At 51.8% G+C, this 25,627-nt stretch overlaps 6 protein-coding genes across 6 annotated transcripts; 3 read left to right on the plus strand and 3 right to left on the minus strand.

Moving 5' to 3' along the window:
- Positions 1 to 5,679: 5,679 nt before the first annotated feature.
- On the plus strand, positions 5,680 to 7,255 carry EDD37DRAFT_637985 (uncharacterized protein; the record flags this gene model as incomplete). The annotated part of the gene is made up of 1 exon (XM_062817070.1): positions 5,680 to 7,255. The coding sequence occupies one exon, from the start codon at positions 5,683 to 5,685 to the stop codon at positions 6,778 to 6,780; it is 1,098 nt and encodes a 365-aa protein (XP_062667280.1). The 3' UTR covers positions 6,781 to 7,255.
- Positions 7,256 to 11,258: 4,003 nt separating this feature from the next.
- EDD37DRAFT_652761 (PUA-like domain-containing protein) lies at positions 11,259 to 12,577 on the plus strand (the record flags this gene model as incomplete). Its single annotated transcript, XM_062818480.1, has 3 exons — positions 11,259 to 11,574; positions 11,621 to 11,926; positions 11,973 to 12,577. 3 exons carry the CDS (start codon positions 11,259 to 11,261, stop codon positions 12,575 to 12,577), a joined length of 1,227 nt encoding a protein of 408 aa, XP_062667281.1.
- A 1,454-nt stretch (positions 12,578 to 14,031) lies between these two features.
- EDD37DRAFT_659184 (aldehyde dehydrogenase) lies at positions 14,032 to 15,586 on the plus strand (the record flags this gene model as incomplete). Its single annotated transcript, XM_062819026.1, has 2 exons — positions 14,032 to 14,159; positions 14,209 to 15,586. 2 exons carry the CDS (start codon positions 14,032 to 14,034, stop codon positions 15,584 to 15,586), a joined length of 1,506 nt encoding a protein of 501 aa, XP_062667282.1.
- Positions 15,587 to 16,043: 457 nt separating this feature from the next.
- EDD37DRAFT_668204 (uncharacterized protein) lies at positions 16,044 to 21,242 on the minus strand (the record flags this gene model as incomplete). Its single annotated transcript, XM_062819321.1, has 1 exon — positions 16,044 to 21,242. The coding sequence occupies one exon, from the start codon at positions 21,240 to 21,242 to the stop codon at positions 16,044 to 16,046; it is 5,199 nt and encodes a 1,732-aa protein (XP_062667283.1).
- Positions 21,243 to 21,495: 253 nt separating this feature from the next.
- EDD37DRAFT_637997 (GPI-anchored cell wall beta-1,3-endoglucanase EglC) lies at positions 21,496 to 22,871 on the minus strand. The gene has a single exon (XM_062817071.1). It carries the CDS (start codon positions 22,721 to 22,723, stop codon positions 21,803 to 21,805), a length of 921 nt encoding a protein of 306 aa, XP_062667284.1. The 5' UTR covers positions 22,724 to 22,871; the 3' UTR covers positions 21,496 to 21,802.
- A 526-nt stretch (positions 22,872 to 23,397) lies between these two features.
- On the minus strand, positions 23,398 to 25,534 carry EDD37DRAFT_638002 (acyl-CoA dehydrogenase). Its single transcript, XM_062817072.1, has 4 exons — positions 25,219 to 25,534; positions 25,154 to 25,165; positions 24,793 to 25,091; positions 23,398 to 24,744 (listed from the first exon to the last, which is right to left on the minus strand). The coding sequence occupies exons 1-4, from the start codon at positions 25,331 to 25,333 to the stop codon at positions 23,512 to 23,514; spliced, it is 1,659 nt and encodes a 552-aa protein (XP_062667285.1). The 5' UTR covers positions 25,334 to 25,534; the 3' UTR covers positions 23,398 to 23,511.
- Between the last annotated feature and the right edge of the window lie 93 nt (positions 25,535 to 25,627).

A 25,627-nucleotide genomic window follows, 5' to 3' on the forward strand; every position in this document is an offset into this window, starting at 1 on the left:
CACCATAAAAGATTGAACTCAGAACGACAAGCGAGATGGCGATCCTTGCCTCAATACCATTGAGATTGAGGACTAAAGTATTTGCACTCGTACTTGTATCATTTGTAATCTTCGAAAGCCAAGGAGTGGTGTTCAGCGGCTTCAGCCATGGAACAATTTTTGTTTCCAGAAAGTATCAAGCGAGACAGCCCTGTCCCGGGCGACATCCTTACCTGGTTCCGAGCAAGCGAGATTGGTGATTCTGCTCTTATTGCTTGGGCTGCGTCGTCAACACAACAATAATGATTCTCACCGTGCTACTGATTGTATGTCACGTTTGCATCTAGCTGCCATATCACTCCTACCTCCGTCACGAGGACACGCGGGATCGGCCGTACGAAGTGCCGTCTCTTGATCTGGAAACAACGGGATGGATGCGAGACGACGAAGTTTCGCAGGAAACACTTGAGGTCGCCTCCTCCTCGTTATCTTCTTCCAACAAGCTCCAGGCGGTGAACGGAGAGGTTGGCGTTGTGTTGATCAATGCCCTAGCATATATGGCTCTGTCGCTTAATGGCGGGACATGCTCTTCATTCGGAAACTTGTCGCCGTCTCGAATCAAGCAACATGTTGTCCGGCGGAAAAAAGAATCAGACAATTGCTGTTGTGTCGTGCGCTAGTACGGAGAACTCACCGTTGATTCAATTGCGACCGAACAATGGACTCTACTAACCTCTAGAGGATGGCGACCAGGATCTCCGCTCTCCCGTTGACCAGTTTGCCCATTTAAAACGGCCCAATATTGGCACACTACCACAAGCAAGGTCGGGTGTTCTAGTGCATATTAACATATTGAGACCACTTCAATGTGAACGATCGTCAAGCGGCCTGACCAGTGGCTCCATCGACATCATCAACTACCATAGGTCATGGTGATGGTTCCTCCTAGGCGAAAATTGGCGGAAAGGTACGGAGTGAAGGTGCAATTTTGCAACCGATATTAGAAATACCTATCGCTAGCTGGCCCCTGGTGGCTGACTCGAAAACATGGTCTGTGGTAAGCGAAGGAGGGGTCTGCTGGTCCGTGATACGAGGTCCATTCCACGTGGCATGCAACCACTTATGAGTAGCCTCCCTACTCATCGTCACTCTTGCAGACAGCAGGTCTGTGCGTGCATGAAGGTCCTTTGACCAAAGTGGCACGGGATTACTGCTCAATGTTGAGTAGCACTATGGTCCCATCGCTTGAAATGTCTTTGCCCTTGAGGTGGCCATCCCACAATCTCGATTGGGAAGGCTCGTGGATACTCTCGGTGTGAGCCGTGTGATTAAAAGCTAGGCACACTTGCGCCATCGCCGTCGCTAGGCTTGGACCTGCGAATCAAGCTCACTAGCACCTCACCACTACTAGCAATGGACCGACGCAATTCCACCGCACCGTCGGCGACATGATCCTCTCGCCGGTCTGGGTATATTCCGCCACATTAAATCATCTGCAGGTGAGGTCGCCAATACTCTGAAAGAATATTCTTGACGACCCATGGAACAATCGTTGTTGCAACGAATGACGTAAAACCCAATCATGACATTCCAAGAGAGATATCACTTTCTCGTAGTGCCAGGGAAGTTCAAACCAAGGGTCACATTCACCATCCCACTATCATCACGGACTTGACCGACTCAAGACCTCTTCGCAACATCACTCCGACAAGACCTCTGCGATAGCAGTGTGCCAGTTGCGGCATAGCCCATCGAAGATACTCAAATCTATGCTGACACTGTAGATCTGTCCCCAGTGGTCACATTCGTATGATTGCGTTGTTATAAATGACATTTTTGTCAATTGAGACCTGTAGGCTGTATCTATTTTTCGACCTGCCCGATGAGGACCCTACAGTGCCATGGCCCATTAGGGGCGTTTAAGCCTTCGGTTCGACAGTCCGAACCTGCAACCAGGCAACCTCTGTGGAGTTGATGTGCAGAGCGCGTTCATTGTTTCTTCGTTATTGTCGAAAAGCATGCAACGGCTTCAATCTTCTCGATGGTTGCTGTTGTGGAATACAGTCAGTGCTCGAGACGGGCGAGAGGAGAAGCAAGCCCCTACGCGCATTACCCGCATACGTTGGAACACACAATCCTTGAGATACTCCGTATGCAACTCCTGCGTGGTCTGTACAATCCTCCTGATTCGGTGGCTTTCTTTGATTTCTTTTTTCTTTTTTACAAAACCAGGCAGATCGGACTAATCGCCTATCATTAGGGCCAAAGCTCCGGCTCCAAGGTCTTCACAAACAAGCAGGTGCTGCCGAAAGCCTCTGTAGCCCCGTTCAGTATGGGGGCCATATCAAAAGGAAATTTGCTGCAGTTCATTCACCATTACTCCGTACTGTGCAACATGATTGTCATAGGACTAAGTCGAACAAGAACGTTGGTCATCAACACCGAGATCCCTGTCGACATATCAAACACAAAGTTATATACACCCCAAGACACCAAAGAGATCCTCGCCTAAATCACCTTTATTGATGGCTATCACTCTCCTGTCAGCCACGGGGAATTCCCGATACAGATTGGCTGAACTTTAACCAGCACCAAGTGAATGGTGCGATCCATGTATCTTGGGAAGTGGACCATTCGTGATACCATGGTATATGGAGCACTTCTTATACTTTATAATGGTCTTGTCAAGCTGTCATGTTGACACTGACTCCGACTAATGCGTTGATGACTTGAAATGTTGCATCCCCGAGCACGCGTCTTATGCACGCAGGATCATCTGAAAGAACCGATGCACCGGCACGATGCTTTAGTCTGTTTCGAGGTAGACAGATTTCAGCCCTAGAAGGATATGATCGACAAGATCATCCGAGCCCGACGTGCTTCTCCTACCCTGCCGGCACACTCGTGTTGCTGTATTCGAACTGGTGGGTTCGTCTGCTGCTGGGAATGCTACTTCTGCACATTCGTTCCGCCACTGACGAAGACGAGTCAGTCCAGGGTACTTACTTAATGGGTTTGTATCCGGGAAAGCTAATCCCACAACGTCACCATGCATGCTTTTCAACTTCAGAGGGGTAGGTTCACCTCTGACCAATGCGGTATCTCATAGAGACCCGTCGATTTGGGTCATGAATCTTAGAAAGCTCTCCCGAAGCACGCACGGCAGGCCATCACCCAACGTCTAAAAGAAGGGATTTGCAGGCCCCTGATGGCTTGTTGGGCCTGCAACATCAGAATTTTGTATCAGCGGTGTGATGCGAGATGCAAACGTACCCATGACTGGACAATCCTCTCCTGACAGCCCAGAGAGGAAAGTCCTTCGTTTCCAGCTTCATTCCCAGTTTCCGCGAGATCAAAAATGTCATTTATAACAACGCAATCATACGAATGTGACCCTTGTCACGGCTATTGCATTTCAAGTACCCCGGTCGTTCTTTCAGGGTGCAGACAAATTAGGATGTCTATTGTTCCCAAAGCAGAAAGATCCTCAGGACATTGGACAGCCAGGGAGGTTTGATGCCTGAACCCAGGCGAATTGGTAGGAGTCCCGCGATCCAATAACGTGGTGGATTGGTAAGGGACCCCAGGTCATGATGTCGCCTTGCTTGTACCCAAAGCGGTTATTTTACTGGTACCCACGGTACGAAATTTCACGACCGGCATCGTCGCTGACAGGCGACGCAGGCAGACAGGTAGGTGGAGCTGGCACCGACTGAGCCGCTAATGCCGCCCAAATCGAGCTAGCTTTCATGCCGGACATTGCCTGCACGCTAGACCTTCGGCCCCTGGGTCGTCTGTCAACGCCATTCTTCTGCCCGCGCCGCCTCACAACAAAAGGGTGGACCGAAACGACTTCCCCTTGGACCAGTCCGCATTATTGATCACGGGCCATACTTTCTCAAGTCATGGGACTGCGTGCCGTTAACGGACCTATGCTTTCATTGACTTTTCGCATTCATCCTTCAACCCCTGGCACCTTTTGCGGCTTGGGAAGCCAAAAGAGGCCCTGAATTAACATCCCTACAGAGCCCCACAGCCTGACAGACAGTTACCACGCCCCCGAGACGTCCGCAGCGCCACACCAGCGCCATGGAGACTCAAGTCGCGCTATCACATTGGTGCCCAGTTGCTGCCATCATCCCGCTGGACTGGTGCCATCCACACGCCTGCTGCGTAGTATACTCGAAGCTATGGACAAAGTCATCCTAGCTCTCCGTTGATGCTCGAACGTCGAAATCTGATCACTGGCGTCGCGTTCCTCATCCACCCGTTGCTTGCATGATCCTTTCGTCTGCCGCTCCAGGTGACGGCGCGGACCCACTTCCCTATTCCCTCCTCAGTCATTGACCGATGATTTCCTGCTTTCCCGATGTTAGGTCAGACAATATGGTCCCTGGCTCGAGTAACGAGGCTCAGATCGTGACGAACCAAAGCTTGCCAACGCTAGAAGCCTGGGAAGAATCTCTCCTTCATCTCCAGCGAATAGTACTTCCCGCTCCCCGTCCCAGGAATTGCAGGCAAAGTCCACCGAGTCAATGTACTTTACCTTCTGCTTACACCCGACTCCCATACGATGAAATATTACGAGCTGACCTCAGGCTAGCTTGTTGAGATTATCACCACCTTTTGCTCTCTTTTCGCCGCCCGGGGCGACTCCTGGTCTGCCTGGCATCATTTCGCTGGTTTTCGAACGGACCTCTCAGAGGCAGGGTTGCCGTTTGATGACTCTCATTTGCTGCCTCTCTTGCATCAAGAACGAATTATCTTGACGACCCTCTCAAGCCCTAGGGACGCTTGCGCAAATGCTTCTAGCCTTGGAATGCGCAATCTTCACTTCGGGTCACCGTCCCTCTTTGTACACCCCTCGTCTGACCAGGTCGACATCTTAAAGTCCTCTCGTGAGTCGGGTCGCCTGAGATTACTTCGAATCTCGCCTTCTCTGACCAGGAACAGAACATTAAGCAAGTCATCCTGGCTACCCTCGGCGTTAATATCTCTCCCCTTCCCCCATATCCCAGGTCACCTGCCAATCGTGGCTACCTGCAACAGCCGTGGGAGTACAAGTCCAGCCAACCGAGCCCGCAGACTCCCACAGGTCCTCAACACTGGCGGAAGGAGGGTAGCGGAGGAGCGGCGCAGGAGCATCATCCATGGTCGCGATTGGAGCACCAGCCACACGCGGAGGGTCAAACTTACATGTCAAAACCTTCTCCTACAGCAGATCGGGCATCAAACACGTCGTCCGCCTATGCAGGAGCACAAAATCCCATATTTGAGAGTCTCGGGCCCGGCGGGGACACTTCCAGACCAGGTACAGCCAGTGTTGCCAGGACCGAGGCTTACGGCAGTCATGAGGGAAGCGCGTATGGGAGACCCGTGGCAGACGTGGCGTTGGGAGACGGATCACGTCGTCCATCCGCTGAGTCAACAACTCAGACACCGTCCCGGTCGCTGGGCGTGCATAGTATTCTGAATCCGCAAGCAGAGCCAGCAGAGAGGGAACCTCCGGCTTTCAGGTCGATCGGTCAACGGAGCATCATTGCCAGTCCTGCGGAGAGATCTCCCCAAATACGAAAGCGCACGGATCCAAGATCGCCGCCCACGGAACATGCTCAGCCAGGTAGCGCACGTGCTGGGAGGCGCGTGCTCACGCCGCGATCACCAGGGGTCCGTGCTGCAAGTCTTGGTGCAAGGAGGAACGCTATGTTTCACTCAGCAGTACAACCCCTCCAACAATCGCGGAGTCCTGGTGGGCGAATATACACTGCTGATCCTGGTCCATATCGATCGTCAGAGATCCCACCTCTACCTTCGCTATCCATTGCTACGGGTCCTAACCTGCCCAAACCCGCAAACGTTGAGTCCAGCAGTCAGACTAGTTCGGGACCTGTCCCTGGAAGTCCTCTTCGGAGTCTGGGGGCATTATCCCATCAAGCCGATCGATTGGTCACAGCTCAGCCAACCTACCCGAGGATTGAGCAACAATCACCAATATATGGCTATGGGCATTCACAGCCGCCATTGCAGCGTCCGGCTGTACCTAGAGGTCTCCCAGCTGGACTACAAGGAGGTTACGGCCATGAGACTCAAATGCATGGCCCCCACGAAGGGTACCAGGCAGGGCAAGCTCCATATCAAGTTCAAGTCAATACTGAAGTGCCCATGGTGATACCACTAGACGATCAGTCAGCTTCTCGCTTGGCCGATGAAAAGCGCAAGCGCAACGCAGGTGCCTCTGCACGTTTCCGAGCTCGAAGGAAAGAAAAGGAGAAGGAGGCATCCCAGACCATTTCAGGTTTGCAGCGAGAGCTTCGGGATCTGATCGAGGACCGCGACTACTATCTATCGGAAAGAAATTACTACCGTGACCTTGCAGCGAGGCATGTTCCTTCTGCACAACTATTGCAACGTCCTCCTTCCCCGCAGCACCTGCGACCTGCAGTGTCGACAGCCCCTACCTCGACAAGCGGTGGGAGCCCCGAACCTTTTATCTCAGAAGATCCGTATCACGATTATCCTGAAGCAGGTTCTTCTGCCCAACGACGCCGTACAGGCGACTATCAACCGTCCTTCGCAGGGTCTCACACGCATTCACCATCTCTACCTGCTTATACCACAGGATTTATGGCCCAACCACCAGCACCACTCCATGCTCTGCCTCCTCCACCTATGACGAACACCTACGCCCCACCACCAAGGTCTCTGCCTCATGGACCTCCACCTCCTTCTGTTACCCGATCGCAATCCTACGACCCTTTTCGGAGAGATCCCTACGATCCAAACTGGCATTCCGGCCGATAATGCACAGGAGACTTTTTTCATTTCCTAGGAACACTACACATTTCTCTTTCATATCCGAGACGACGATACCTAGAACGATGACTATGAGGGCAACCTCACGAGGCAGCATCCAATGCCTGTTAGGGCGAGACATGATTCACGAATGACCGATGAACACGGGATGCTCAAACTGTCGTCACAAGGGCACATTTTCAAGGCCGCTTTGCATATAAGTTGGGAGATGACACAATGTTGGGATCATCTTTCTTGGACTAATAATCCCCTTTTTTCATTTGTGCTGAGCTTTTACAAAGATACCCCCACTTACCTTGTGTTTCTTGAGTAATACATTTTATTTTAATCTGCGCGATGGGATCGGGATACCAAAAGAGAGACGGGGGCTGCAACGCCACAAGCACTGCAGGAAAGGCTTTGGGGTTTTGGATTGGCGTTGTTTTGGGCGATATCTGAATCACCATGGCGAGGGTGACTGTACAATTGGTCTATGTATCCATGAGCGATGACCCCATTATTCCTCATATATTGTTTTACATATTTACACGCGAGTGGTTGTCCACGGCATGATGTCCGTGTGTGGCATTCCTGAGAACCTCACCGCTCCGTCACTCTGTATCTTGCGCAGCACTCATGGAGGAACGCCATTGGGAGATCTTCGCGGCTCCATAGCATGGAAAAGTGGCGTGGCCGCAAGATACACATCCCACGCGTCCAGCCATCCATTTTTGAGCGGACTCACCGCTAGACTTCGCCCTCGGTACGGACAATGACAGCTTATCAAAACGCCAAGATCTTCACGCCTCCTGGAGGATCGCGTAAATATCAGATACGCCATCACAATGCACAGTCGAACCGAACGACTAAAGCTGGATCTAACCTGATGTTTCTACCCACTTGGGCGTCGACTGAGTGGCTACGAAAAGGCGTCATGAAGTGGATTGATGATGCCGCCAGAGGTGGCGGCAGATCGCACATAAGACGACACCTGTGCCAACTGGAAAGAGCACGCTCGATTCGATATCATCCTGTTTCTGGTTGTTCTACAAATCTTCTTACGTTCTACAATCAACCATCTCAGAGACATCGCACATTCGCATTCGGTGCGATGAACGGTGGAGGTCTAATCAGCCCTTTGGAAACAAGGCCCAATTTGGCCGCATGGAGGCTTGCGCTAACTACGGAGTGCACTTCGCTCCAAGATCACAGCTAGAGATCTAGCTGCAGTCCCTTATTTTGCGGTGGGCGGTTCTTCTTTTCGGCTTCCTCTTCGTTCCGAGCGTGCTTAGCGATGGTTGGCCCAGGATCATGGGACTTGCGACCACGAGGTAATCGTCCCACCAACCTTCCAAGATCAGAGGTGCATGGTAGATCTCGAGGGGATTGTCTTTGCAAAAATGGGGCTTTGTTCTTCTTCTCATTCACGACTCGGCCCATTTTATTCTTGTGGTGAGCTACCCGATGCACTTACTGATTGCGTCGACATGTTGGGCCATTTTTCTCATATCTCTTTTTGTCCGTGCTTGCCACGTGTAACTTCCCGGATATGAGCGGTGAAGCAGAATTAAGGTATTTTTGACTTCTCTGTCAGGGCTGGGAAAATGTCTCCGGGTCGATCAGGCGCGATTGGTCGCTTCATAACTTGGGCGATGAAAAAGGAGAATGATGTGGCTGGTTTACCGTTTGTCTTTTCTCCTTTCCCAGATCGGTAGGTCCGAAGTCACTTGGGTGGAAAGGACATCGATGGGGTGATGACAGACTGCATGAGCTGTCAGATGCCGTGGGAGTCATGATAAGGAAAAAAACTTGGAAACTCGACCGTCAAAAAGATCGTGGGATTGGGAGGAGGGGGCGCACCTGCAGCAGGGCTTACGATGTATTGCTGCATGGCGGCCCAAGGACCAACGTGTGCAGTGTCACGCGAAACAGCCCCGGGTGGGAAAGGCGGACACCATCTCGTGCCATTCGTCTGGGTGCATGAGCGTGATGCGTGGTGTGCGTGGCAGCGTGCATTTGCATTTGCATACGCATTGCATCAGCCGTGCATCAATGGTGCAGCATGGGGGGTGCGGGTCGGCAACTGCAACAGCAGCAAGGGTCACGGGTGTCGAAAGGATCAGTATTGCAGTTGCAGTAGTCCCCGAGACTGAGGGGAGGCAATTCACACGTGGGCGAACACGAGGCACTTACTCGCACTGTATCATATTACAGGATCGATTCTCCGGGCACAGGCGGGGAAATCTCCGCGGGCACCCACGTTTTTCGATAAGCTATGTACGAGTAGTATGTACAGTAATTGTAGTAGATGTTGCTTTTGCTAAGAGATATAGTTTGTTGGTTCAAACGCAAATACAAAGCGGTGGACAGTATTCGTTGTCGGATTTGAGCGGTCAAAGGGTTGACTGAGTGTACTTGGTCTACGCAGCGAATGACCCTTGCACTCGGAGGATATTTGAGAATAGACCGTTCAACGGTGGCTACACATGGCGAGTCTTACTTCATCCAGAAGATATGCTTGTCGTGCTTTGTCTAGCAAGGGTTCAAACCAGATTTTCTGGGACAAAGTTCTGGTCTGGCGTGGATGGCTGTACATGGTATATGCAGGTGCTATACTATGGTCGATCAGATTCGTAGGTAAGGTTCGGGGTTGCATTGCATTGCATTTGCATTTGCATGACATGAGACTGCATCCTTAATGCACTCTACTGTGGTAGTAGCACCTCTACGGATGTAGTGTAGTGAGGCAACGTCAGATCGAGGATACGTGTTGAATGTAGCCTCTTGGTTGTACCGCATCCATGCCTAGATACCTCGGTACAGTATGTATGCTGCACACCTGTGTTGCAGGGTGGAGACTGGTAGTACCCATGGTCTTTAACTTACCTTTTGCGATGCAGAAACTACAGCCACAAGTACCACGTACTATGGTACTCCATTCAGTAGTTCGGGGTTTTTGCGAAGGGCTCCTTACGCTTACAGTAGTGGTAGTGGGTAGTGGTGGTGGCTGCAAGGGCGATTTGACGAGGATCATGGTGACTGTGAGTAACACAGTACTAACGCTAGGTTGACTCGCTGGAGTCGGTTCGATGGGCGCGCCGGGTCGACACGTGGCGCCACTGCAGGACATCTGATCGTCGCAATCAACGATTCACTGATCAGTGGCAATCGGTTGCCGATTTGGCTTGGTCTGACTCTGCTTAAGGCTCGTTCTGTACGATGTAGGTCGGTTATGTGCAGTATGTTTTTGTGTCCGCCACAATGAGGACATGAGGCATAAATGGGCTTCATGATGTAGGCGTCGGGTCTTGGCTCCTTAGAAAGAGGTGAGAAGTGGGATACCTTGTTCGATCGAGTCGCTCTGAGGGTATACTCTTGACTATCATGACGCAGCATGTCTCGACGTGGGTGTATATGCCTTGTCTGTCAACTTGTCAGGTTGTCAGGTCGTAGTTGAATCCATCGGGATCTTGTGGTGTTGTTGTCGACCGGTATCCTCGGGGGCCTTGCCTGTGGAGAGCTTGATGAGAGACTTGGAGGTAGCGTTCGCCAAAGGATTAATGCCTCTTTATGTTAATGATCTGCAGGACTGCAGCACGCGGGAAGTGACAGGAAACGCCAAATGTGTAGCTCCAAATGCTCGTACCGAGGCGACCCTTGATGGAATCCACCACGCCAATGCCAGTGCCAGTGCCAAACGCCCATATGGCATATGGCATTTCTGACTAACAAGGATTCTGGCAGTTCCGTACATCGTAACCGTAGATATACTGACAGCTGCCATGTTGTTATGTCGGATAGCTACGGAAAGGTGATCGCCATGGGATGATACAGTCTTTCCGCGACCTTGGTTGTCAGTTGTCAGTTGTCAACTTGTCACATAACCCCCGGCTGACATATAGTAGTGGTAGGAGAGAGTTGAGCCTGGTGGAGTAAAGGATTCGATCAGTGAGACAAGCGGTTATACCATGTCTAGTCGGATCCCTAGGTACTATGTGATGTACCTCTGGCTTTCCGGGCCGAGTGTCAGGTACTCAGCAGCAGTCCTATTAGTTCTAAAGGCAATGGTCATAGTACCTTTCGGAATGTCATTTGTCATTCGCATCGACAAAAGTACGTAGCATGACTCAGGCAGAGGGCATCATCGCCGACGCTGAGATGGAGCTACACTTTGCTGAACGTCCTCCAACAACAATAGCAACAGCCATGCGATTCGCTAAGAGGTGTGATGAGGTACAAGTGAGGATGAACTGGTCGAGAGGTGAAAAACCGTTATTTGTCTGTCTCCAAAACCTTAAACTACTAGGTATTCACTTCTCCAATTCAAACTGCGCGACGCGTTCCACTTTACTTTATACTGCGGCGAGAACTTTCCAACCGATCTGGGAGACACTCATCATCGCGCCGAAAACAAGACCCGTTACTGTCGTCTTTGCAACCCTTTCCATCTCATACTCTTGTTGTTTTGTCTGTTGCTGTTCTCTACCATGCCTCCTAAGAAACGTAAAGCTCCGGCGGCAGCAGGTACAACTGCGAAGAGAGTCCGTATAGGAAGTACATCCGAAATTCCAGATGCAGCACCTGTGCCTACTATCTCCCCTTCCGGTCGTCCGAAGAGAACCTCTGTCAGTGAGCCCCAGTACGACTTCAACAATCATCGTGCATCTCGCACAATAAAGAAGGCTGCCGATCCACCGGTCACGAAACCTGAAGTGCAAGTAAAGAAACGTGGACCTGGAAGACCACCGAAGAAGGCCGCTGCAAACAAGGAGGACATCCCCAAGAAGACAGCTGTCAAAAGCAGTAGGCATTGACTGTCAAGTGCTGCGAGCAACACTAACTGCTACAGCTACAGCAAACAAGGTGGCGGTTCAAGCTAGGGCTGCTCCTGCTAAGCGGGGACGTGGAAGACCACCTAAAGCTTCTCAACCAGTCCAAAGCGTTGAGTCAGACTCGGAAGATGTTCTGAATGGAGAGTCGACCATTGGCGTTGTTGATGCCAACGCGGCGAAAACAAACGAGGAGGAAGATCTCGACAAGGACATCCAATACTGGCTCATGAAAGCTGAACCCGAGTCTCGTATCGAGAAGGGCCACGACGTCAAATTTTCGATTGACGATCTCGCATCTAGGACGGAGCCAGAAGGATGGGATGGTATGTCTATCACCTATACTACTGGAACTCAGTGCTAACCTCTTAGGCGTTCGCAACCCATCGGCAAGAAACAACATGCGAGCAATGAGAAAAGGCGATTTGGCCTTCTTCTACCATTCAAACTGTGCTGTGCCCGGAGTTGCTGGCGTCATGCGGATTGTGGCCGAACACAGTGTCGATGAGAGCGCCTTCGACCCTGACCACCCGTACTATGACCCCAAGTCCGACCGCGAGAAGCCAAAATGGGAACTAGTGCATGTGGAGTTCGTCAAGAAATTCGATAAGATCGTTACCTTGAAAGAGTTGAAGTCGTATGCACTCAATGGCGGCGTTCTCGAGAATATGCAGACGCTCAAGCAGAGCCGACTAAGCGTGTCAACTGTGACACCTGCAGAGTGGAGATTTGTTCTCAACGTCGCCGGCGAAAAGCCTTCTTTGGGCCACGGCTCTTCAAGAGATGGGTATGAGTCTGACGTTGACGGAGAAGGCGAAGAGACGGCTGCGGATGCTGACACTGAGGGGGTGAACGGAGTTTCCGATGATGGTTTGAGACTTGATGACACTCCTGGTCAAGATCTGCCTTCGGACGGCGTTGTCAGTGAACTCAGCGACATCTCCATTCCTGAGCCTGAGGTTGGGATCGATGGCTAGGCTCTGTCGACTTCGAAGATGATTCAGGTCTTGGTCGGCTTGATCTGACACACTGGCATTATGATCGTGAGCTGAAACGATATGAATTTGAGGGAAGAAAAGGGCATTTTTGAGGGCCACGAGTCTGACAGGTCTGAAAGCTACTTTGAGCTGCCAACCAAACCAAGGAGGTCCCGCTAGGCAAACTTGAAAGTATATATTGCAAGCAGAGAAGAGCAATATGATGCCGACAACTTCTCCCCCTGATCTATGGACGCAAGGCTGGACATAATTCCTATATGGGCTAGACTCAGCCTTGCCAATCATCAGCATCTTCTTCTATGCTGCTGACGTACTGAACATGGTAAAAGAAGTCTTGCTGCTCACGATCCTGTCGACTGCACTCATCCACCTTGCATTCAACGACATGAGACATTCGCTAACTTGCGGAACCAAGTCAAACCTTGGGCAAGGAATATCACGTAAAATCGGAGGATTTACCAGCCCCAAGTTCTTAAATCCAAGGTTCCTGTCATGACTCCTGCAGGTCATTCATGCAGCTTATATTCGGAGCCAGAAATTGAGTCAAACATCGCTCGGAGATTTATGAATGCTTGATCCTGTTCTGATCTACTTCCAGCATTTCGGGATTGGCGCTTAACACATACGACGTCGACCCTCCATTTCGGACGTGAAGCCGATCACCCGCCCTTCACGCACCTTTCGTATCTGCCAGTCATACACCTCATCCACCCTGTTCATCACCTGCAGCGGATGTCTCCAAGCTCCCGCCCATCACTGACACTCTGTCGAGTCTGGACCACATGAGGCGCACGGCATTGACTCCCTCCCACGTGGTTTTCTTCTATGCATCATCCACGCCAGCCACAGATGGTGCCTTGCCTTAGCTTGGAAAAGGGATCTATCCTTTTTAGACCGTTTTATCCCACTTGTCATACCCTGATCCCTGGTGCGATGTCATGCATGAGAGAAAAGCTAAGGGAGGACGAACCTCGGGCCCGGCACTGACTAAATGGATTGATAAGGCTTCGGATCCAAGGCTCGGATTCCTGGCCAACCTGTACAACCCCTCCAACGCCCCTCTTCTTACCAATCTCAATGGGGAAACCACAGCCGCCATTTTTCTTATCTCTCCATCCAATGTTGCCGTTGCCCCTCCTTTGACTGCGCTCTTCATACACCGAGCTTAACGAGTGGTTGAACCGCTGACTGATTCCATCCACAGCAACGCTCATCCCCGTCGTATGCAAGCTTGCAGCTCTCAATCAGGAAATTGAGTCCTCGAAGAATTCTTGAAGCTGCCTCGGGATTGGTTTGTTGATCTTCGTTTCTTTGGTGACAATTGACTGTACATGTTCAAGTTCTTTACAAGACCGTTCACTCTTGCTCTCAGATCTAATACCACCCTCTTACCTATACAGAAAGACATACGTTTCTTCTCCAGTCTCTCCAAAATGTCGGACCTCAAAGTCAACCTTACTGCCCCCAACGGCAGGAAGATCACTCTTCCTACCGGCCTCTTCATCAACAATGAATTCGTCAAGGGCAGTTCAGGACAAAAGGTTACCAGCATAAATCCTTCGTAAGTGAACATGACATCTTACAGCTGAAGCGTCTGACGAGTCTGGCAGCGACGAAACAGAGATTTGCTCCGTCGAGGCCGCATCCGCAGACGATGTCGATAAGGCCGTCAAAGCTGCACGAGCCGCCTTCAATGATCCTTCCTGGCGAGAACTCGGTGCGACCGAACGTGGCGCCCTCATGTACAAATTCGCAGACCTCATCGAAGCAAACAGAGAAACCCTGGCCACCCTAGAGACATGGGACAATGGAAAACCATACCAAGTCGCCCTCAATGAAGATCTAGGCGAGGTCATCTCGACAATCAGATACTATGCCGGCTGGGCCGACAAGATCACGGGAAAGACTATTCCTACAACACCTCAAAAGTTTGCTTATACCCTTCAACAACCCATTGGAGTGTGCGGTCAGATCATCCCCTGGAACTACCCTCTAGCCATGGCAGCATGGAAACTGGGACCAGCCATTGCCGCTGGCAACACAGTCGTCTTAAAACCCGCCGAACAAACCCCTCTCTCGATTCTGTACTTCGCAAGCCTCATCCCAGAAGTCTTCCCTAAAGGTGTGATCAACATTGTCAACGGACACGGCAGAGAAGCCGGTCACGCTATCGCCTCGCACCTTGACATCGACAAGGTCGCTTTCACTGGCAGCACCATCACAGGCAAGCAGATCATGAAGACCGCCAGTGTCAGCATGAAGAACATTACCCTCGAGACTGGTGGAAAGTCACCTCTACTGGTCTTTGACGATGCCGATCTCGATCAAGCCGCCAAGTGGGCACACATTGGAATCATGTCGAACCAGGGTCAGATCTGCACGGCTACTTCACGTATATTGGTCCAAGAGGGCGTCTACGACAAATTCGTCGAGCTGTTCAAAGAGGTCGTCAAGTCCACGTCGAAAGTCGGAGACCCATTCTCGGACGACACGTTCCAAGGTCCTCAAGTTACAAAGGCCCAATACGAGCGCGTGCTCAGCTACATTGAGAGCGGCAAGTCCGAAGGTGCAGAGCTGGCTTCAGGTGGTGTGCCTCACAAGAACGTTGGTGGCGGTAAAGGTTTCTTCATTGAACCCACCGTCTTCACGGGCGTCAAGACCGACATGAAGATTTATCGCGAGGAGATCTTCGGACCATTCGTGGTCATCGCCTCGTTCAAGACGGAAGAAGATGCTCTAAGTATGGCTAACGACACGACGTACGGTCTTGGAAGCGCTGTGTTCACGACGAACATTGAGCGTGCCCACCGAGTCGCAGCTAGAATTGAGGCCGGTATGGTTTGGATCAACAGCTCCAACGACTCGGACTTCCGCGTTCCATTCGGCGGTGTCAAGCAGAGTGGTATCGGCCGGGAGTTGGGCGAGGCTGGTCTGGCTGCGTATACCCAGACCAAGGCTGTTCACGTGAACATGGGGTTGAAGTTGTAAGACATAGAGGGGAAAAATTGCAAAGTCCAAAGGAAAAGGCCATGGGCACATAAGTGACATAGTCGAGCAAGTATAATGAGATCAAAATCTACGAAGACACAATGACCCTGAGAGGAGATTTGCATACAGTTTCAGCAGATGGTCAACAGCGAATGCAGTTCCACCCTCACTCAGAGTAGAACAGTCTTACGCGATGAATGACAATCTGAAGTATATGAGCCACATGTATGTTACATTCGGTGCTTGTTTGAGAGTTTCTCATGACTGATTCCTCAGTCCTTTCATGCTTACTTACTGGACAAACTGACACAAGATGCGAAGATGGAAAAAAGCCCAACACCAAAACGCCCGCTACAACGGTACCCATCCATACTCGAGGCCATGCATGCCATGTCCTTTACTTTCACAATGACCCCATCGCATTTGAGCCCAAGAGACAAGACCTGGTGGAAACTCACTAAGCCCTCCTCAAAGGACTCCCAACAACAGGTTTATGGGTTTCGACATCCTTCAACGTCGCTCCAAGCGTCCTCCGTCTGGCATCCGCCTTGCCCGTCATCTTGTTCTTGATCTGGAACTTCGCTTTACGACCACCTGCTGCAGGTCCAGCACCGGCACCGACACTCTCACTCTGTTCATCCTGTTCGAATAATGAACGATTGACTTGTTTCGCAGGCGCGCTCATTTGGCCTTTAGCGAGGGTCGATTTCTTGTTAGCTGTCGTTGATGCCCTCAGAAACGGCGTGACAGGCGTAGCTGCTGTGCGTGGATCGTAATCGACTTGTAACAATGCTGATTGTGGCGTAGAGACTGCTGCAGCTTGACCTCTTGCCTTGACAAGTGGTGGTGGGGTCATGCTTGTCATACTTGTGGTCTCGAGGCCCGATCCCATCACCGAGTCGTCTTGCTCCTGTCCTTGTCCGTGCCCGGCGAGAAATCTCAGACCTGTCGTCTCGCCGCCATCGCCGACAGTTGCTGCGGCGGGAGAATCGTAGTCGTACTCCGTCTCATACTGGTAGGAGTCTTCGAGTTGGTCATCATCCTCTTCATCATAGGCCGAGGTCATCGAGACGTCGATGTCGTTGACATCCTCTTCAACAGGCTTGTCTTCGATCTCAGCCTCGTCTAGATTTTCCTTATCCTCGAGTTCGACCTCAACCTCAACTTTTCCTTCCGCGCCTGTCTGCACGATGGCAGACTTCGTACCAGCCAGCTCCAAACCTGCAGGTAAGGACATCCTAGCTCTATGCTTCGTGGCCGAGAGCAAACCATTCTCATTCACCAGAGTCCGCGGCTCCATGGACTTGCGCCGTCTAGACCCGCCGCGCGGCAAGATACTCGCGTCGACCGCATAGCTGGTCTCGTCCACCCACTTCTGCTCGCGGTAGCAGTCGAGAACCCAATTGACGCCCACACAGAGGACCTGTCCTTTTGCCGAGCGAACTTTCTCCAGCGTACGCTTACCGCCATCCTTATACACGACGTGTGTGATGCCCACGGGCAGTTCTTGTTCACCACTTCCTTCCGCGGCAATGCTAGCCCGTGAATTCCATCGCCATTCTTTGACGCAGCGAGCGCCCATGGCCGTGAGCAGTTCGATATAGAAAGCCGATGCATCGGAACCTTCGCTCGTATGGATATCGTAATGGACGATTGCGCCGCCGAGAATGCCACTGCCCACAGATCTCAGGGGAGTTCTGCTGACGGATGTCTTTGCTGGAGTTTTGCTCTTCAGGTTTGTATGAGGGGTGCTTGTCTTCTTTGCTGTCGCTGGAGTTTTAGTAGACGCCACAGCAAGTGCGCGTGACGGTGTCGAAATGCTCCGGCGTCTGCTTGACCTCGTGCTCATAGCATAGTGAGGCGTGGCAGTCTGCTTGGATAGACCGGTCGAAGGAGGAGCCATGCTTGCACATTTAGTTGGGACGATTGGAGTCTTGAACAGGGTAGATCCGATGGTCATGACACTATCGTCAACGTTCATCTCCTCAGTGTTCTCTTCAGCATTGACCTCGTCTGACAGTAGCTCGTCATCTGGGAGCTCGAGCCCATCAAGCGTGCTGTCTCCAAAATCCTCAATTGCGAAGCTCATCTGTCCAGGTGTAGTCGTTCCCGTGGCGAGCGAATCTGCAGGACTTGGTGCAGCGCTGCGGATTCTTCTCTGTGGCGACGAGCTCAGTTGACCACCCTTCGGTGTCAAGAGAACATGCTCGGTCGACGATGCCATGACCTTAGGACTTAGTCCTAGGCTCCGTCTCTTGGCAGCCATCGAATTTGAGGAAGACATCGATCTTGGTCTCTTTCGTTGCATCTTGACTGGCGAAAAGGTGGGGACGTCTCCTTCAGGGCGAAGAGGGACTTTGGAAACTGTATGCACAACTCGTGGAAGACCCAGGTCTGGTCGAACTGGTGTCACGTTGAAGTCGATCTCGACGCTGCTGCGCACGTCGGCTAAAGTGGCGGGCGAAGTGGTCGGAAGATGACCATCCAAATTCTCGACGCTTCCACCTTGACGGCCAACGATGCTAGAGTCGTGCTCTTCCTCCACTTCATCTTCAGTATCTGAGTCGACCAGTGGAGGTGGTTGAATCAAGTCATCGTCCCCAACATCTTCACTCGCCATAATTGCTGTCTCACTCGCTGCTGATGGCCGTTCAACAGGGGCAGCATTTTCATCCGAGTATAAATCAGATGATGTCGACAACACGGAGTGTTGTTCATCCACGGTTGGAAGCTCGCTTACGCCGGCATGTACAACTTGTGGCTTAAAGGTCTCTGCCTCCTCCCCGACACCTTTTTCGACCGCCAATACTTGAGCCTCGTTCGCCAGAGCGTTGAAATCGACCATGGCAGTATCCGATGCGTTGGTGAACTTGATGAGGTCTGTCGTCAATTCGCCAGGTTCGCGCTCGGGACTGGTTGACTTGGTGTCTTCGTCTGACTCTTCATCTTGATCGTCATCCTCGACTTCCAACGCCTGATCCTGTACCAGATCATGAAGATCCTCCTCTTCCACGGGCGTTGCGTCGGCATGGTCGTCCATCTGATCTTCAAATTCTTGCGCTGCGACTGCTTCACCAAAGAAATCTGGTCTGATGGGACTATTAGTCGTTGAAGGGGCGAATGAGAGTCGTCCGGCCAACGACTTTCGTTTACTAGCCTCTCGAGCGGGCGTACTCTGCCGATTCACCTCGATTGCGCCTTCGACGTGCAGTCGAGCAATAGGCGAGAACGAATCGACTGCGTCTTCACGCACCGCTCTCTTCTCAGGGCTCGCTGCCCGCCATCCGCGGACTTGAGCAGCAAGCGGAGTGAACCCCAGGTTTCTAGACGCACTTCCTGGGACAACACCTGTGCCCATCGACAGACGAGACCGTATGTTTGCAGCACTCAGACTGGGTCGTGATTGCGGTCGAAGCAGGCGATTGTCTGGAGTTTGATTCGCCGCAAGTTCATCCTCCGAATCTTCGTCCACCTCGCGAAGATGGCGAAACATTGCACCAGACATCCTTGGCGGCTTCATAGAAGCCTCATCAGAGGTGGTTGGCAGTTCTTCAGTAGTGGCAGCTGGCGGCGCGTTAGGAGTTTCAACATTGTCGACATCACCAACATCGTTGTTACCTGCGAGGTCATCTTCATGGTCCAGAGCAGGATCGAGAACGGTCTCCTCATTGTCAATCTCAGAAGCTGAAGCCGCTTCAATGTCATCAACATGGTTATCTTCATCTGTCTCCATGTTAGATTCGTCCTGCTGCTCATCCGCCTCATTCTGTTCCGGCATGTGAACATCCATTGCGTCTGCAGACACATCCATTAGAGGCTTGACCTTATCCACTTTGAGAGGACTCCGGACATTCAAGATCGATTGGTCAAAGTCAAGTCCACCACCCAAACCGTGTTCCTGTGCAAATTCTTCTTGACTTATTGTGTATACTCGGGCCGCCCGCTTCGGCGAGGGAGAAGATCTGAAATGTGACGACATGACGATATCAACATCTCCAGGGCTCGAGATCTGTTCTTCTGTGGGGGTTGCCTGCTTCTTTTGCGGCGAAGGTGACATGCGAGCGGGACTCTTCTGCTTCGATGCCGAGAAAAGTCGTCTGGCCGGAGAAGACAGCAGGGCACTCTTCATTGGCGAGTTGCGTGACTTGAGTGCAGATGCAGGGAATGTGATCGCGTCGCAGATCCCTCGTTTCGGAGACTGCAGTAGGTGCGAGTTACTGTTCATGTTGGATGGATTCAGAGACAGTGCCGCGTGGTTTGGATCGTGGATCTGGGTCCGGAAGACGGTCACACCCTCTGGTGCTCGTCGTGGAGACTCTTGCAAGCCATCCTTGATCGGCGACGAAGGCAGTCGGCGTGGAGGACTCATGATTCCTGGTGCACCCTCCTGCTTCTCGGGTGATTTCAAAGCAGGGGCAAAGTCCAAGGTCTTGATCGGTGACAGAGGAAGCACATGTGGTCGCTTCGGTGACTGAGATAGATTGCGAACAGGGCTCTTGTCATCCTCTTCCTCGCCCTCACTGTCCATTGGCATAGCTTTGGCAACCTGTGTGATCTTCTTTGGGGTCAGGACTGAGGGCATGTGCTTCTCGGGTTCCTCCACTTCTGGCTGCTTAGCAGTCTTCGAAGCATTTCGAGTAGACTTGGTCGTCTTGGTCGCCGCGGGCTTGCGGATCGGCTTCGCACGCATGCCTTTTGTCGCAGCCTCGGATTTCTGCGTCGCAGCTGTTGTTGCAGCTCCCTTCTTAGTGGCCTTTGACTTCGCCAACGCCGGTGGCTGTTTGTTTTCCTTTTCATCATCCTCGTCCGGCAGATCCTGGAAAGTCACCTTCTTTCGAGGCGGAACGACCACATTAACGGCGGCCTCTGGCAGAGCCGCAGAAGCAGATGACCCTGTCCTCGCTCGAGTCTGTCTTGTAGTTACAGGGACGTCTTTTGTCAACTCAGCAGTCGTGTCAGCTTTCTTCGGCCTACCTCGACCCTTAGGCGCAGTCTTCGAAGGCTCTGTCGTGATCTCGGTCGCTTCTGTTTTTGTTGTGCGCGTTCTTCCACGTCTCTTAGGCTCTGGTTCGTCCGCCATCACCTTTTCAGCATCGTTGTTTTCTTCCACCGTTGCCGCCACGATACCACGCTTGGCACGTGAAATGATTGGCTTAGAGACATCTGTCATGTCCTTCTTTTCTTTGGCGGATGTCTTCTTCTCCGGCTTTGCTGCTTCTGCCTCCTTGGAAGGAGCAGGCTCTGAGGTTGTTGTATCCAATGGAGTAACTCTGACTCGTCGTCTCGGGGCTGCTGCGAGCGACGAAGCAACGGGCTTAGCTGATGGTGCGGCCGTGGTGCGTGTTGCCCTAGTCGCCTTGCTGGCTGGTCGAGCAACTGTGACAGTGATCTCATCGTCTTCCTTGTTCTCATCCACCTCGACTATAGGCGTCGATTTTACAGATCTTGTGCTCGTCTTTGTGTCTGTCTTCTTTGTAATTCGCGTCTGTGCCTCGATGGCTTTGGTTCGACTGGTTGTCGGCACTGCTTGGGGGAGGGCTGCTTTCCGCTTCGGTGCATCGTCGAGTGCGGGTTTGCTGTCGGTGTCGGTGTTGGCGGCGCGAGCACGGGTAACGCGCCGCGGTTTTGCGGGACTGGCAGGCTTTCTCGGCGCCATATCGAGAGGTGTGCTCTTACTGATGTTAAACTCCACGTCAAGTTCTAGCTCTCCATATGGAGAATATCGACAAGGCGGCGTGGATAAGGTCGATTCGTTATGTTGAAAGGCTCAATCGCGCTCGGAACGAATTTGAGTCCGCTCAACTGCAGAATGACAGTATTGACGCAAGGGTTTTGTCAAGTCCAGAACGCGAGATCAAGCACCCTGTTGTTAGTAGATGAGTAACACTCAGGACGTATAAAATGCGGGGAGATGGGCTTTTGAAGTGTTCCAAAGTCGATTGTTGACATAAGGAATGTTGACAATCACAAAAGAGGTTTAGGGCTCATGCTCGTCACGTGCGACAACCTCATTGGCGGAAATCATCGGCGAAGATTGATCTGATCTTGGGTGGTGCAGGAAGTTATGATGCACTTGAATTCGATCCATTCATGAATTGAATTATCCATTTCATTATCATTGTCTATACTGATGATACCCAGTTCATCAGGCCCTTTTTTATCTTATCCAAAAACTCCCATTTTTTGCTCTCGTAAACAATGCATTTCTCATCAAGTCTAGCAGCTCAAGCTGTAAAGTGGCGTAGTTGGAGGAGGCGAACCAGCTCCTACAACACCGAAACTGGGGCTAGAGCCAGCATCTTGAAGAGTGTACCACCAGATGTTGATGTCGTCAGCGAAGGCCAAGCAGCCAACCTCGGAGAAGTATGTCTGTGCGTTGTCGACTGATGCGACGGCCTCGTTCTCGGTCGCGCCTGAAACTGGCCAACCAGTCTCGGTGATCCAAACAGGCTTGTCGGTGCTCACCGCCGTGGTGTCGGAGTAATCGGCCCAGAAAGTGGCGTTTGCGTTATCGATGCTGTTGGCCTTTGTGGTCTCGTAGTATGGGTAAGCATCGACACCGAGGAAGTCAACGGCGGCAATCAATGCGTCTTGGCTGGAGTTTGTCCAGACGTTGTAGGTGTCGACGTGGCCGACGGGGACGTCAGCCAGAACAGTGCCAGCGATGGCGGATCGGACTTGGCCGATGTAGTCGATGATAACATCGGGACCGACACCGGTTCCAGCGTCGCTCTCAACACCAATGGGTGTGATGCGGTAAATGTCCTCGGATCCAACGCTGATACCGGCGACCAGATCAGTCAACGAGCTGCCGTATGTCGAAATGGCAGAGCTCAAGGCGGCAAGCTCGTTGGCGAAATCGGCATCACCAGCTGAAGCCCACAGACCAAAAAGCAGAGTGGTGTTGGTGGCAATGGCAGCAGGGATGGCCTCAATGGGAGTGTTTGTGGTTGTATCTTGAATCATAGTATACAAGCGGGCAGAGGTGAAGCTAGTTCCGACGAGATCCTGCGCCGAGGTGAAGGCGGCTTCGAATGTGGACTCGGTTTGACCGCTTGAGCCATAGTTGAAGCCCTTGTAAGCAGCGAGGGTGGAAGGAAGGGCAGCCGCGAAGGCCAGAAGTTGCGAGGTACGCATGTTGACTGGGAACGAATGTCTCTGATAGTCTTATAACCAAAGGAAAAAAGAAGATATAGTACAGGCACGAGCAAACGACTGCTTGTGAGAAAATGATGAAAACTGCAAAAAAGAAGACAAACAAACCTTGGGGCCAGCTATATAACTAGACATGCGCAGGGCCAAAAAAGGCCTCTCTCTGTGCCCGGAGTGGCGGCCCAGATCGAGGCGCAGGATAGACATTAGACAATTGTACGCATGGTGTGGTGTGGTGGGCAGACTCAAACCTGTTCATCCACTCAAGGGTTCGGCGGGAGAGGGACAGATGCCCGGGGGAAGAGAACGGAGGGGTTCTCATTCGGTGCATGACGAGGATAACCGGGGCATTCTATCGATAGAAGTTTTGTCTGTGCCGTTCGCTTCCAACTTACCAATGCAGGGGAGTCGTAGAGTAAGAGGAAAACTCTGCAACATTGCATTGAGTGGCCTGTGGTGGCCTGTGGTGGCAGTTGGTGCTAGTGACGTACCTGCATTACTGCCCGCAGCTGAAACTCTGCCATTGAGAATTGATCCCGACCGAGACCAAAGCTCCACTGCTGAGGGACACACGGCATCATCAGCACTGTTGTCCACGTAAGTCATCAGTCCAAAGTATGAAATATGCGCAGGCAAAGGCCAAAATTACCGGACAGTCGTAACGGGTGCGAGCATTCACCCACGTGATGAAGTTTTGATATAGGCCTACATCCAACAAGGTTTCACACCAATGCTGCCCTACTGTGTATATACTGTATACCCCTATTCTTCCCCTACAGCTTCATACCCAAAGCCTTGTGTACCTTCATGCTCTGCCGAATACTCAGATCCAACATGATCTCTTCACTCCCACCAGGAATCTTGTAGGCCAATGTATCCCGATATAATCTCTCCACTTTTCCACCTTGTCCACCCCTCGAGTATGCAAGACCGCCAAAGATCTGGGCAGCCTCCTTGGTGCAGAACTCAAACGTTGTGGTGGCTTGCGCTTTCAGACCAGCAATAGATCCTCCCAGTCTCAACATGGCTTCCGTCTCGCCCATCTTCTGGCATTGATACACGACGTTCTCCAGCCAATTGTAGGTGGCCTCGATTTGACGTGCCATGTGTGCAAGCTTCAAGCGGATGACGGGATGATTGATGAGCTTCTGGCCAAACGTCTTTCTCTTGGATGCATATTTCACCGACTCTTCAAAGCACACCCGGGAGAATCGTACACACTGAATTATGATTCCAATCCGTTCGTGGTTGAAATTGGTCATGATCACCTGGAATCCCTTGTTGGGCTTTCCGAGAACGTTCTCCACGGGAACCTTGACGTCTTCGAATGTGATGTAGGTCGTTCCACTGCTCCAGACACCCTGGCAGTCCATTCGTCGGGTGCTCACACCTTCTCCTCGCTCGATCAACAAGAGACTTACGCCGTTCATGCCGGGACCACCAGTCCTTACGGCGGTGGTAAAGTAGTCGCACCAAATACCGTTGGTGATCCACTTCTTCTCGCCATTGACGATGTAGTGTTTCCCATCTTCGCTGAGTTTGGCCTCGCAGGTCAGATTGGCCACATCAGAGCCGGCATCAGGTTCCGTAATGGCCAGACATATTCTCTTGTCACCAGCAAGAATACCAGGTAGAATGCGGTTGACCAACTCCTTCTTGCCGTACTTGACGAGTGGTGGGCATCCGATACCAAACCCTCCGATCAAGTTCCAGACCAGACCGCCAGAACCGGTCCTGGAGAGCTCATCCGTGAGCAGCATTTCGTGGAAGAGATCCCACTTCTCCGGTGGCACGCTCTTGACGGTATTCTTTGCCAAGTTCTTCGGGTATTTCACGCCCATTAGACCAGCGAGGTAGCCTCGTTCACCCATTTGTTTGTAGATGGTGTCTGGGACTTTCTTGGCCTCGTCCCATTCGGTCACATACGGTTCGATCTCGGATTCGACCCATTCTCGGACTTCAGCACGGAGCGCAGCGTGGGTTTCGTTGTAGTAGGGGGAATGGTGCTAGGTTTCGGTCAGAAAAGGACAGTAATACTTTGACTCTCTGCTTACACCCTGATACCAGCTTGGGTCGCCAAAGGGAATGAGGTCACCAAAGGGATCCTGTGCCTCAGCTTCTTCCTGGGCTAGCGGGCCAGGCGCAGGGGCGACTGTCCCAGATTCGGCCTGGGGCACGACTTTCTCCTTCTTTTCTTGCGCCGGAGGTGTAGCCGGAGGGGTAGCTGGTGCGGCAGTCTTCTTGGTGTCTAATGATCCGACCTGCAACTTCGCCTTATACTTTTTGAGGATGCCTTCGTTGTGGTATTTCCAGAACTGTTTCGAGGCGTCTTTGCCAGCCACTCGCTGAAGGACTGTCGGTTGTGTTAGGGTCAATCGGTCGAGCTGATCCGGATCATGGGGAGCCTGAACTCACTCTTCTTTCCACCTGCGATCACATTAGTACTTGGCTTTTGTGTCTTTCGACGCATAGAAATGTACCTGGATGCTCGTCCTGAAACTTGGTCAAGTCATAGACATCTTCATCGACCACAATGTACAGGTTGTCTGCTTTGTTGTGGGATGCCACATCGGCTATGGAGAATGTTTTGGACATGATGGGCGCTTGAATGTCGGAAGATGCGGATAGAATTGAAAGTTGTCTAAATGCACACAAGACTAGAAGTACAATCCAGAAGGAGAATTGAATCAAGTAATTGAGGTGCTAGTAGTAGGAAGGAGTAAGAAGAGTTGGTGGAGCGCAAGGAGTGAGTGCTCTTTGTGTAAGGGCAATCAATATGAATGGACTTTCACATGCCACAAAAAGCACCTCTCCAGTAAGTCAATAATAGTGATGACGGGCGCCGAATTGCCTGCGCACAGTGCTCGAGTCTGCGTCGGTGGTCACGCT

Source organism: Exophiala viscosa, assembly GCF_022695815.1.
Source record: "Exophiala viscosa unplaced genomic scaffold EDD37scaffold_10, whole genome shotgun sequence".
Lineage (NCBI taxonomy): Eukaryota > Fungi > Ascomycota > Eurotiomycetes > Chaetothyriales > Herpotrichiellaceae > Exophiala > Exophiala viscosa.